General features: G+C 42.4%; 1 protein-coding gene across 2 annotated transcripts; it reads right to left on the reverse strand.

Annotated features, from left to right (window-relative positions):
* Positions 1 to 3,894: 3,894 nt before the first annotated feature.
* On the reverse strand, positions 3,895 to 12,196 carry rce1a (Ras converting CAAX endopeptidase 1a). Of its 2 annotated transcripts, XM_037478601.2 has the most exons (9): positions 11,835 to 12,196; positions 11,014 to 11,116; positions 10,149 to 10,232; positions 9,809 to 9,887; positions 9,527 to 9,694; positions 8,662 to 8,733; positions 8,509 to 8,571; positions 7,707 to 7,825; positions 3,895 to 5,147 (listed from the first exon to the last, which is right to left on the reverse strand). In XM_037478601.2, exons 1-9 carry the CDS (start codon positions 12,002 to 12,004, stop codon positions 4,983 to 4,985), a joined length of 1,023 nt encoding a protein of 340 aa, XP_037334498.1. In that variant the 5' UTR covers positions 12,005 to 12,196; the 3' UTR covers positions 3,895 to 4,982. The 2 variants fall into 2 exon arrangements, with proteins under 2 accessions (XP_037334498.1, XP_037334499.1); XM_037478602.2 differs by lacking the exon at positions 3,895 to 5,147 and having other exon boundaries at positions 6,418 to 7,825.
* Between the last annotated feature and the right edge of the window lie 1,131 nt (positions 12,197 to 13,327).

The raw sequence follows: 13,327 nt of genomic DNA on the forward strand, positions 1-13,327 counted from the left end.
CCTTAACCTTATTTTCGCTTTTCTGAGTGTACGCTATTGAGAGACGGTGAGAAGGGTGGCATTTGGTGTCGAGCCCAGAGAAAAGTGATGCCCAAACCTGTCGTACTAACACAAACCAGATGAGCCTTTTATTTCTAGTTTCAACGATACAAAGCTGAGTCGGCATTTAGAAATAGTCCAGCAGTTTCCCACAACTCCCCTCTTTGCCTTCTAATCCGGAATGTTCAGTGCACAGATATTAAATCAGCGTGGATCTCCTCATCTGACATCAAAATGAAAACAAACGTAGAGTTTCCGAACCATAAATTCCTATAAGGAGAAAAATCAGATCTGCATTCCAGGTCTGCCCTGTTGCTTTCTTTTTCCCACCCATGGCTGTCAGCCGTGAACGCGGAGGAGGAATGAGGGACCTAATCCAAGCAGGCAGGCATTCCTTCGGCAAATCTTTCACCCTGCAGAGAGGACTCATGGCCACACGCACACAGACAGGGGTCATGTGAATGCGGCGCACCTTCCGCCCCCCCCCCCCCCCCCCCCCCCCCCGTCCACCCAAACTGTGACCTGATGAGATGAACGCACACTCACTTTTCTCTCTGACACATGCACGCACATTCTTTCCCGTGCCATTGTCGTGCGCACACGTTCACACCTCGGGGTGTGACGCAGGGCATTGTCAGACTTCACAGCAGAGAGAACGACACGTTGTGATTGCACCAGCATGCGCTCATGAAGAGAGGGGGCTGCACTCACGTGTTGAATAAAGCCTGCATGTATGTATATTTGCGTCTATAGAATCTCAGACAGTGACATGGAGATGGGCCAAAGGGGCCGGGGTTAACCAAACAGCGTTCATAGCCAATCGGGTGCCTTGCTATCGCGGTTTATTTTGCTGGAACCTGGCGGTGGAATGACACCATGCCACATATGTTTTGTGTGATAAGATGAGGAGAGGACAGCAGGGGTGTTTCATTACAGAGAACACCCAGCGAGACAGACATCCAATGCAGATATGACACCATTGGAGGGATAAGACTCCACACCACATATCACCTCCTCTAATGAGCAATACCGCACGACAGGCTCGCTGCTATTTTATGGCCTGTGACCATCAGGTGTAAGGAATAATCCACTGATGGCATCATACTAACTCAAAAGCATCCTACCCTAACCTAACCCATACACTCAAGTACTGTACTGTAATTTCAATCAGAAAGTTCAATGAATGTAAATCTTTAGCCTTTGATCTGTGAACCATTTCACAGTGAAATCAAATTCATTCAAGTGGTGAACAGGCACGACAAGGATTATAATCAAATCGTTTCACATTTCCCTGCCTGCCCCTCTCAGCTGTTGAAATCTTGCAGACTAGATTTTGGGCCATAAAATATGACTTTAAGTAGAGTTTTGATTTCGCACATCAAATGTCCCTCTGTACTTCAAACCAAGGCTTATCAAAAGTTTGTCTTTATGATACGGATTCATGTTAAAAGATGTATACAGTAGATATATACACATTTTAAACACTCATATTTGAATTCGCATCAAACAATTCCAGTCCCAGTTTAGTTCCAACACTGACTAGTGGTCTTTGTGCAGTGAGGTGAAGCTACAACAGACAGACAAGTATCAGACGACAGAGCAAATCTCTTCGTCTGCATTGCACCACAACAAAAATCTAGTTACGAAAAAAATCCACATTTTACTGCTTCCGTCAAGAGTAGTAATTCTTACTCTACTAACGTCAAACATTGTCTGCACTAGCCACATAATGGCTGTTCACTAAAGGCTGATAGTGATTTTACTTCAGGTGATATACTGAATTTAGAGGGGTTTTTTGTGTGTTATATTGATTTATTTCTTCATCAGTAACATATAAACTGAGTTGTACACACCAGAAGTAGTTACAGTTATTACACTTTTCATCTTGCTATGATGCCATTTTTTGCAGAGGACAAAAAAATAAATATAAAAGAATTATACCAAGTATCAGAAGAATCATTTAACCCAATGATGCTGTATTATTTAACAATTGATGATATTTTCACCAGTCCATAGTACAATCGGTAGAACAATCTCGACAGCACGGATGAAATATGAATTTGGTTCATATCTCTAGCAGTTGAAATGTGCTTCTAGTTTTGGATCACTATACTAAAAGCATAAATAATTACAATTAATTAATTAATTGTCTATGATTAGACAAGCATAGCATCCAAAATGCTTAGTATAGGTGCATGTATTCTGATGTTGAGGTCGTTATTATTGATCAGCAGGTTTGCATCGGAAATGGCGCACGCTTATAAACGAGACCCCAGCTTACCTCTCCAGGCCTGAGAATATCAAAGTATCCAAGGAGACAAACATCTTCCAGGTGCTGAGGTGAAGGGGTATCACTCTCTCCTCTGTGCTCCGCTCAGGCTCTCTTGAGGCTATTTTAATTTCCTCCATTTTAAATTGACATTTGATTGTTTTCAGCTAGGGACGAGTGAATGATTGTGACATACAATGTAGAGGAAGATGGAGGGGGTAAATGACTGAGGAGAGGAAATGAATGAGGAATGAATTGAAATAGTGAAGAGCTGATAGAAGGAAGCTACAGAGGAGAGGGACTGCACAGAATTCAGGAGAAGAGGTGGAATCAAGTGGAGCTGTAGGGATGCGGTTTACTGCACTGATGTTTTGTTCATCCTGACTGTGGCTAATGTTAACTTAAGTCTGGAGAGAAGGTTTGTCAGAGGGGGGTAGAGAGCCAAAACGTTCTGGCAGCTTTGGGATAATGCCAATTTAAATGAGGCCCGAAGAGACTGTACATCACCGAGCAGTCGCTCTGACCCATTAGCCGGAATCGCTGCACTTACAAGCATATCCACCAGGCTGATGTAATTACATAATATATGCCTGTCACCTTGCCTTTCAGCAGCGCAGGGAGACAACGCCGTCTCTTACCTTCAGATTGCCCCAGGGAGAACCTTCTGAATTTCAATGCTGCAGAAACGAACACAGCGATGTGCCATTAGTCCTTTTCCTCACTCTGTCAACCCTCAATCACCTGCTTCCTTCTCTCGAGTGGAACCTTTAAAAAAAACAAGCAGGACTGTGAAGGTCAACTTGAACATCTGGAAACTGAGCGACAATTACAGCTGTGAAACGTAAGCCACACAACCCAAGCCGGCGCAACATTTGACGGCAGCTTTAGGAGCCGTGGAACTGACTACTTGTACTATTATAAAGCTGCCTTTTACAGACAAAAGCTAGAAAATATACAGACTGTCTGCATCCGCCCCGTCACACAGAATAACCTCATTCCATGCCCCCCTCACATTACATTGTTTTTCTGTTTGTTTTATTTAAATCTAGTGGAACTAACCCAACTGTCCAGAAGCCCACAAAGGACTCAATATGAAGTTCTTTCATATTCATACACTAAATAGCTTTTAGCCCGACCCCACGATCTCCAGACCTTCTCCAATCCCCCCCCTTCCTGCACATTTATTAAGTTCTGCTCAAACATGTGTCTATGTGGCCCAATGTAAGAATATATTTGTTATGGATTAAAAGAGTAAAGAAACTTTTACAACACAGGCTTCATTTTTAACATTTCACTTTATGAAGGCAGTGCAGTGAACCGAAAAACTAAATAAACCTATATTGGAGGACGAGATACTGTGAAGCTTAGTGGAAATTATTTTTTTCTGTGAACAGAAGTTCATTTTGACAACATAATGGGTAGAAACTCTGTTTCCATGGAAGGGACACTGCATCTACTCGCCTTCCCTGCCTCCAAAACACAGGCGTCAGTTTGAAGCCCCTGACTAAGAATCTGTATTTGACAAGTTGGGAGAGCCAATGCATTGCATGAAGACGAAGCATCAATAACAGCACACAGACACGGAGCAATGTAACAAAAAGACATCATTTATTTACAAATAGATATTTCGCAGAGTGACTCAAGTTTCTGTATAAGATTGTCATACCAAAACACGGGTGCAGTTGTCTGTAACTTGAATTGTGTGACATGGTGAGCATAAAATACATGCACACTCCTTTACACTCTTTTCCCATCACCAAAATAGATCTGATTAAAAAAAGATAGTGCTCAATATAAACATCTGTGGGGTTTGGTTACCCCGGCTCACTCCCACTATTCTTTTTTCACAAGTTCTGAAATGCTCCTCCTTTGGGTGCTGTGTGTTAAAATAACAAAGCTGCCAAAGCTCAGCAAAAATAGACTCAGCTGTGTCTGTCGCTGTTGGAATATCAAAACATCTGATCCATCTGCATACTGACGTGTTGTTTCTGCTGAGGACAGGGTTTGAAAAGAATACAAGTAGGCCTGGGCGGTATGGCCAAAAATCCATATCACGCTATTTAGAACGATTCTGACGGTATGTGAATGTGAATATTGCTTTTCCAAGAAAAAAACACTAATTCATTGACTCCGAAAAGGACGTCAGCGACGCGAACAGCTGCTCGCTAATCGCTGGCCAACTCGCTCGCAACTGGCCGGCCGAAACACAGACAAGTAGCTCCGACCGCTGCACGCTCTGCGACGAGCGCATTCTGCCGCCTGCCGAAGAGCAACGTCAGTTATGTCGTAACACCGGTATGAAGGATACGTACCGTAAGGCAATCTCATACAGCCCAGCACGAAATACAAGTAAATTTCTATTTCTTTCTATTGCACAACAGGCCAAATTAATGTTTCCCTAGCCTAATTGAGACTGAGGTTAAGCCGCCGACAGGAAACAGAAAAAAGCTCAAGATACTCATTGTCTGAGAGTGTTGGAGCATGAGCAGAGTTGTACAGAAAATATATGGATATATGGATCAGCTGATAAGGGCGGGAGAAGGATAAGGGGCTGAAACAAAGAACTACTGTGGGATTTTCTAACAAGAAAAGAATTTATGGAAAAATTCAATCCAATTTTTCAGCATTGGAGGAAAATGTGTCTCTTAATTCTGCAAAAAAGATATACGATAAATTAACGGGAATTATTTGACTTGTGTAGTTTTCTTTGCTTTCTCATTAGAGCCATGGTGCGTTTGCTGTCAAATGGCCCCCACCAGTGGCAGCATTGGAAAAGACATTTTGGCAGAGAGTTCTGGTAATAGCTCCACTCCCAACAGACCTCAGTGATGTCTGCCCCCTGGACACGGAGAAAGCATAAGACAGACTTACAGTTTATGACACACATCATTGCAGTGACACGGACTACGCCAACATGCACACAATATTCAGGTCTGTGCCCTTATTCTGAAAAGACCATATTCCTACAAAGATTCTAACATGTAATTATACAGAGTTCAAAAATAAGCACCGCCTGATTCCCCAGGACAAACCGAAGGACGCCTCGAGCTGGTGAATCCACAACTAATTTACCCAGTTAGGCTAATGGTAAACAAAACTTTGGTCTTTGTTGTTATTTGATAACCACTGATCAAATAACGGTTTGGTATCAGGACACCAGGATAAAAACTATCTTGCTATAATGTATTGGAAATGTATGTCCAACCTACACACTGGACCATTGTACAGGTGTGAAAGGATTTAAGGGCAAGTAACCATTTCTATATGGTCCAAATTTACTTTGAACACCGCCGTGTGAAAACAGTGACGAACCAGAAACCTGGATTTCAACGACCACGTCACAAAATGTGTTCCTCCATCACTAGAACAGCATCCATTTGTACGGAAATCCTATCCCATCCTGGGGCCACGGTGTTTAGGAAAAGCCCACTGGAGTGGAGCTGAGAAGCACATGACGTAAGAGGAAGAAGAAACTAAAGTTCACATGCACCCGTCCCCAGTGACCGTCTCCCCTCAGCGTCCTTCCCCCTACAAAATTGTGTAGAAAAATAAAAATGAGTTTGAGCCGATTGCTAAAAAGGGAACGCAGAGTTCCCCTCAGCTGCGGCGTCCTGTGCTGGCGATTACAGGCAGGTCACATTCACAACACCTTCTACAATTGGTAGAGTTGGTCAGCTTAGCAGACACAAGCTGCCAAGGACAATTAACAAAGGAAACAAATTGGATTCGGACGCTTCTCCCTATACCGAGGATTTATAGTTAATGAGCCAAGCAGCCGCTTCTCCTGTGAGCGAGATCGACCAGAGGGAATCATCTTCTAGTTTGACAGCTTAACCAAATAATATTCTTGAAGGAAGAGATGTGCCGACAGAGGACAAGGACATCGCAAGGACACGCACAAAGGAACTATCTCAATGGAAACGTTGGTCCCAAACATGTTTAATTTGTTTTGCAGGTTATGATGACATTTAATGCTATGCTGCGATATTGGGAGGTTTAACAGTAACTTGTTGTTCAGCTGGGAGAGGTCTCTAATGGAAACAACTGTTTGGTAATTGGTCTGTGATTTAATTGCCCGAAGTAACTCATTATCCACAAAAATTGAGCAGTAAAAGTTTTTTTTTTTTTTTTAAACCACAACAGACTAAAACTTAATTTAAGTGTGCGACAACATTATAGGAAGAACCCTAGAGAAACAAAAGTTTCAGCCTAAACAAAAACACACACATTCAAGATAGTGTCGGCACTAAACCCTAAAACTTGGGGGAAAATAATTTGAACACTTTGAATAGAACCCGACCAGCAGCAGTGAAACCCTTGAAGTATATTACTAAGTAGTACTTCACGGTATGAGAACAACATTTCTCTACAGCAGAGAAGTACTCCAGATAAAATGTGGCCGTCACGAACAAGCCCATAACATCATAGAACGTACTTCTTATTTCAACATCACACCAACGTTCCTGTGCTGCAGTGCAGCTACAGCAGGAGGGGGATTTGTGAACATTTATACCCCCACAATGCAGTGCAGCCATAAGAGAACCGCATTTTCCAACAGGGATTCCATGTGTCGTCACTCCAGAGATGCTAAAAGGCATCAGAAGGACAATTCAAGTCTATAAGGAGACACCAGGCCTGTACCCACATCCTTAGGATTCACCTGAACCCAACTAGCATGAGATAGTTTAAGATCCACATCCGAAGACCAGCCTCACACAGCAAACAGAGCCCAAACCAACCCCAAAAACCCTGCCTGTATCAAAAGGCTACCACGTAAGCATTATGATGATAGATCTGGCCATGCTTTCTATTGGACGAGTGGGGGGGCGTGGACATGGTCAGATAAGTTGTGAACAAACCAACTGATTATATAAACCTTGTTTGTGGTGAATCTAAAAGACAGCCCAGCGAATACTGGATTTATTTGGCCAATGCCAAGATGTTGCCGTTTAAAAACTGATGGATTGGCCAATGTTTACATTACAGCATGAGCATGCTGAGAAATATCATGGCACGGTATTCGGTCACATTTGTTGGATTAATAAATGAATAAAAATAGACAGCTGCCACAGCACTAATGTATGCCTACAGCTTCTGCAGATACAGAAGATGAAAGCAGACTTCTTTGTGATGTCACTTTGTTTCTGCAAGGACGTGCTTTTTGTAAAGATACAGGTGGACATTCACCCCCACCTTCCTAAGCAGAGTTCTTAGCTGAACTCTTAACTTGGCAAAAAAACACGACGTGACAAAACTAGAGAAGTATGCGCAGGGGAGGGGCGGGAGGTCAGGAGAGGCAGAGGGAGCTGGGGGAGGAGGTGAGGGTGCACACCGGTGTGGGGAGGCCATAGTAGGAGGGGTCAGTGAAAGGGAACAGAAAGAGCAGGAAGAGGAGTACCCCCATCAGGTAGGAGGAGAGAACGGCGAAGCGGTGGGGGTGCTCCATTGCCGTGGTGATAGCCGGGAAACCCATGTAGTTACAGAAGGAGTGGCAGAGCACTGGGCCCATCAGGTGACCTGCAGCAAAGAGGGGGAGGAGACATCGAGTCATGAGGGGGTCTTTGGAGCTCGGTAATCTCTTCTATCCTTTAATACCGCCATTTGCATAGCAACTAGAAGGTATTTCTGTTAGCAATCGTCACTTAAAATACATTCTCTAAATGTTTCTCGCCTCAATGCCAAGAGTCATTTCTGCACTTCTGTTGTCATGGTAATGTTTTCTAATCATTAAGAGAAAATTACTTTCAAACTCTCTTTGATTGTTATTATTATTAGTATTATTCTTGACCCCAAGTCTGAAGTACTTCAGCATTGCTAATCCACTTGTTGTAACAATCCTAAAGAATTACAGTTTGTATTTATATACATTTAACAAGTAACAGCCTTTAAAACTGTTACATAGCAACTTTTTAACTCCAAATTATTTTCTTCTCCCCTTTGAGTGCAGGTGGATGCTTGGTCCAGATTTAAAGAAATTCCTTCAAGGCATTCCGATTATCCACCAAAACAATAAACACTTGACAGATGTTTGAGGGTTAGTGAAAAATGTCTTGTCCCAAAATGATCCAGGCACGGTTGCAGAAGATCTTCCCAAGTGGTATGAAATTATTAAGTTAAGAATGGACACATTGTTGTCAAAACCTTATTAGCGGGACAACAAAACTCCTGCGAAGTGAGATGAACGAGAGCTCCTTCCTCACCCGTTCTCATGAAGAGGAAGGCGGTGTAGGCCCCAAACACCGCCGTGTAGGAGAACTGGAACACTGTTAAGGACCAAAGAAGCACGGTTCATCATCCCCCTCCATCCTTCTTCACACGAACAACAGCAAACTGGGGACACGTCGGGCGCTCACCTGCAGCGAGGAAGATCCCCGACAACGTCCCCTGTCTGAACCTCAGCAGCTCGATCACGTGGTGGAAGTGAGCTGGAGAAGGGACGGGCAATGTTTGAGACTGTATAGCCCCATTGCAGGGTCAGAGTAAGGCTGTGTCCTCGAAAATTAGGTCATTTTATATAGTGTTTCACGTTTTTTTGTCAAAACTGCTTCAATGACTAAATTCAATATTTGATGAATGAGTAAATATCGTATGATTTCCTGTGGATCACTTTCTGAGAACTACCATTGTTTGTATGACAGGTCAGCTGCTGTAAATCAGCTTTATTATTTAAGTTGACACACCTGAGCCACCCGTTATCTTAGAGCAGGAGTGTCAAACTAATTTTAGGTTTGGGCAAGATAATGTCCACCTTAATCTCAAGTAAGGCAGACTAGTATCATAGACAATGCTGTTTAGTGACCTCTATGTTGGTGCAAGACTCCATGCAACCATTAACCACAAAGGACTTTCCTCTAAGTATTTAAAACAATCCTTATATTCACAACTGTGTTTGTCCTATTACTTCTGAACCTCTGAAAATGAGGGTGACTTCCAAATTGCCTAAACTGTAAATGTCATCTATTTGTTATATTCATTGAATTAAAACTGAAAGACTATTTCAACCAAATAATGACTTGCTTCAGCTCTGGGTAAAGACGTTGTAGTCCAAATACTTAAGGCCCTGACTGGATGTGAAAAACTCACATTTCACCACCTTGCAAAGTTGGAATCAGATAGCAATGCGATCATCTCATTGGAGTGATACTGCCAGGGTTTCCCTTACAATTATACAGGGGGGGGGCAGATAAATACAATGAACCTGACACTGGCAGAACTCACCCACTCCGAAGAAGAGCGGGCAGGTGAAGATGGAGGCCAGAGGCCCGGCACAGGGCACCAACATGGGCAGCATGCAGGCCCTGAACACCAGCTCCTCAGTCAGCGGCGCCACAACCTGATTCCTTAACCAGCGCATATCACTGAAGCACAACATCCAGAACGACGGGTCTGCAGGAGCACAGAGACAGAGGAGGAGGTTGTAGGACACTGGCGCTTTGTACAGACATGAGAAATTTTGAAATCTTGAAAAAAAGAGCCAATCCTGCATGTTGCCCGTCTCACCCAAAGCCACCTGGACCCCATCCATGAAGCTCCAAGGACAGTCCATCGCTAATTGCATGAGTGGGCCCAGAAACAGGACCTGCATACAGAATTGTCAGATATCTACTTATGAAAAGAAGCAACTTCTTACTACAAATATAACATATTTAATAGTCAATTCTTGTAGATGACAGATGCCATTGATAGTTGGTTTTGCTTAACAATGGGGACCCAGCAGTATTTACTGTATGAATTTAAGTTAGGTAGGTAGGTAAGGTAAAAGAGCACAATTTTTTTCATCGGTCGACCCAAATGAATTCTGTAGTGAAATCCTTCAAAATCCGCTTTGTTTGTTCCTTACCATGGTGAGCATCAGAGGAAGTATGATTGCAGGGATGAGGCCTTCAACCCGGATCCCCATAAGAGCAAGTAACGATGGGCCAGTCTAACACACAAACACAAGCACACTAGTCTCAGTCTGATGATACAAAAACAATGTGTCAGACTGCAAGTTGCAACATCACCATGTATGGCTACGTGAATGATAGGCTTTCAAGTTATCCGTTAAATATTCAGAAGCCTTCCATGGAATGTTAAGAGCGCGATTTTAGGCTTTTTTTTCAAATGTTTTGCAAAAAAGCCTAACAGGGAACATAAATGTAGTTCAGAATTATGCACGCAGAGCTCAGCTGGACCCTGGATGCAGGCAGTTGGGAAAATTGTCTGTTGTTTTTAAACAACACACTAGGCTAACTGTTTACAGCAGTGAGAGTATGTGCACACAAAAGTAAAACATCATCTCCAGTGTTTCCCGTACCATTCAATAGGTGGGGCGCGCATGCACATGCAGCACATCTTTGCAAAGGATGTACTGTAGCTAGCTATTGTAAAGGATATTCATGGAAAAACACCAAAAAACAGACTTTAAACTTCAGTTCATTTTATATTTAGAAGGAGACTTTTGGGGGGCAGAAGGGGTAATCATAGGGAATACACAATTTTATTCATGATTCAACGTTTATGGTTTTGTTGTTCACTGAAAGAATACATTTCTAGTCACAAAATGTTGTCTTGTCATAAGACAAGAAAAATACAGTTAAATTACCCCAAAATGTCCAGTTTATTCCAGTTAATTCCCATGGAAAGATTCCAACTTTCAATATGTCCAGAATTTTGCAACCCTAATAAGGGGGTAATATTCAGTAGTTTATGAGGTATGGACTCACCCTGACACCTGTGAATTCTCTCCATGCCCACACAAAGAGAGGCGACAGGCCCGACACAATGAGTACACTGGTGAAGCGTCTCTTTATCACAGTGGGGTGATCCCTGGGAAACGACCAGCAGACACATTGATCACACACCACGTAGTCGTCACGGGCACAGAGGACAGGGGACTAAACCCCAGCTGGGTTGACATTAGTCAAACATGACCAGCACACACATACTTTGGTTTCCATGCAGAATGTTACACCAAACTCCATTTAAAAATGGTTGGTTACAACTTTTTTTCAATAAATGTGGACTTATTGGAAATCTTTGGAATTAATCAAATAAAAAAAACCATCCCACGCGTCCTCCTCTGGGTTATAGTTCCAGTGGTGGACAATAATGCAAGTTAAGCCCACATTTAAACGAATGAGGATTTAGATCAGAGAATCTGAGAATTCAGCAATCACAGGTTAATTTAACAGTGATTTTTCTGAGAAGTAAATTCAAGCGCGGGAAAACTGAGACAAACTGCCAAAGCAGTCACAACCAGGTGCTGCTGTGTGTGAAACAACAGCTTACACGCTCTGCTAAGCAACTCACCAAAGGAAACCCATTTCAATGTACGCATTGTAGTTACCTGGTGCATATGAAGTCGTGCTTACTTAAATCATCTAGGGCTGTGTAAGATTATTTAACGTTAGGCTTAAACTGTCTGGATAAAGGTGGAAGCTGCAACTATCACAGCTAACTTTCCTTTGAGGCTCCCAGCAACGTTAGGTTCGTACGACCATGGTTGGGCCATAATCAGATTAGCCATAATAGCTGCCCGGCTCACCTCGGCAGCTCACTCCTCCACACGTACAGACTCCCGACATATGAACACGCCAGCAGCAGACAGGCTAGCACCGATATCCAGCACAACCCGGCTGGCGGTACGAAGCCGCCATTGCTGGTTTTCATTCCGTCTGTCAGAAGGTTTTGCGAGAAGTCCTTCTGCTGTGCCATCACGACTGCCGGTTGAGACTTAAGCAAACGACTCCTCGGTACCGGGGCGGTCGGTGGACCATCTAAAGAGATAACATATCCACCAGCATGAGGTGTGAAGTTGTCAACATCCTCCTTTCGAAACGTGAACTAACGTTGCTAGCTGCACGGCTAGCTTCAGGGGCGCTTTCTAATGACGTCATTATATGTATCTCTGTTTTTCCGTCTTCTTCTTCTTCTTCTTCAGCAGCCAATATCGAAGCTGCCACTGTACCTGTAACATTATACTGCCACCTCGTGTTGTTAAGTAATTCCTCCATTGGTCATGTCCAATGCTGCCTTGGTTTCACGAGTATATCTTTCTTATATATCTTTAGACTCTACCTTGACTAAAACACTAGCAAACCGTAGCACTAACAAATCATAGCACTTAAATTGTACTTATAATGGCACTTTTCTATAACATGTTTTGAAACTGCTTATTTGATGAAACTTGTACTTTCTTGTTACTTGTTCTTCTGAGTTTGTATCTATGTGGAAATGCACTTATTGTAAGTCGCTTTGGATAAAAGCGTCAGCTAAATGACATGTAATGTAATGTAATGTAATATGTAAAACAGAGTTTCATGATATACACAGAACCATTGTTAAAGTTACAGTAAAAGGAACAACTCCTTTTCCAAAAATAATACAATTTCAAATTCATAACATCAACTCGCAAACACATTTCTCTCTTTTATGCATCCTAAACATTATCTCTGAGATAAACAGCATTATAATCGTTTGTGAATGTTTTGCATTACCGTTACAGCTAAATTGTTGGCTACAGTTTAGTTATTAAAATACATATTTCCAAATCCCTGTTTGGAAGTGTGCAGATTTATTTACGAGATTGTAGTTTTTGGAATTCCTCTGATGACATACTTTTTTTGTTTTTTAGGAACTGCAACTATATATAGATATGTTCACCAGATGGCGTCAAAGTAATGAGTGTAGTTGCATTCATTTGAATTTTAAAAAGTGTATAAAAATGTGATAATCTGGATTATATTGTACATTGTGGGCAATATCGAAGAACGACAAATGTAATATGCATTTGTGACAACATTGAGACTATTTTCAAGCCATTCACCAAAGTCAGAGGGATTCAACTTCTGAACACCATGCACGTACATCGCTAGGAGTACCAAAATACTTCTGGCGAGTCCATGAATATCCATGAGCTCACAGTAATGGACATTTCAGTCCAAACCATCGCTACAACCAAACATGCATTGCTACAGATGCATAAAAATACAGAAAGGCTAATGGACCCATTTTTGGTATCAATTATCAAATCAATAT

This window comes from Pungitius pungitius, chromosome 1, assembly GCF_949316345.1.
Source record: "Pungitius pungitius chromosome 1, fPunPun2.1, whole genome shotgun sequence".
NCBI classification, from domain to species: domain Eukaryota; kingdom Metazoa; phylum Chordata; class Actinopteri; order Perciformes; family Gasterosteidae; genus Pungitius; species Pungitius pungitius.

What these genes read in the sequence shown, in the direction of transcription:
- rce1a (XM_037478601.2), bottom strand. Translation starts at nt 12,004, where the DNA reads ATGGCACAGCAGAAGGACTTCTCGCAAAACCTTCTGACAGACGGAATG. An exon ending in CCCGCTCTTCTTCGGAGTGG is followed by an intron (nt 8,734 to 9,526) that starts GTGAGTTCTGCC and finishes TCCCTTCTCCAG; the next exon opens with CTCACTTCCACCACGTGATC. An exon ending in CTTCCTCTTCATGAGAACGG is followed by an intron (nt 7,826 to 8,508) that starts GTGAGGAAGGAG and finishes TCTTTGCTGCAG; the next exon opens with GTCACCTGATGGGCCCAGTG.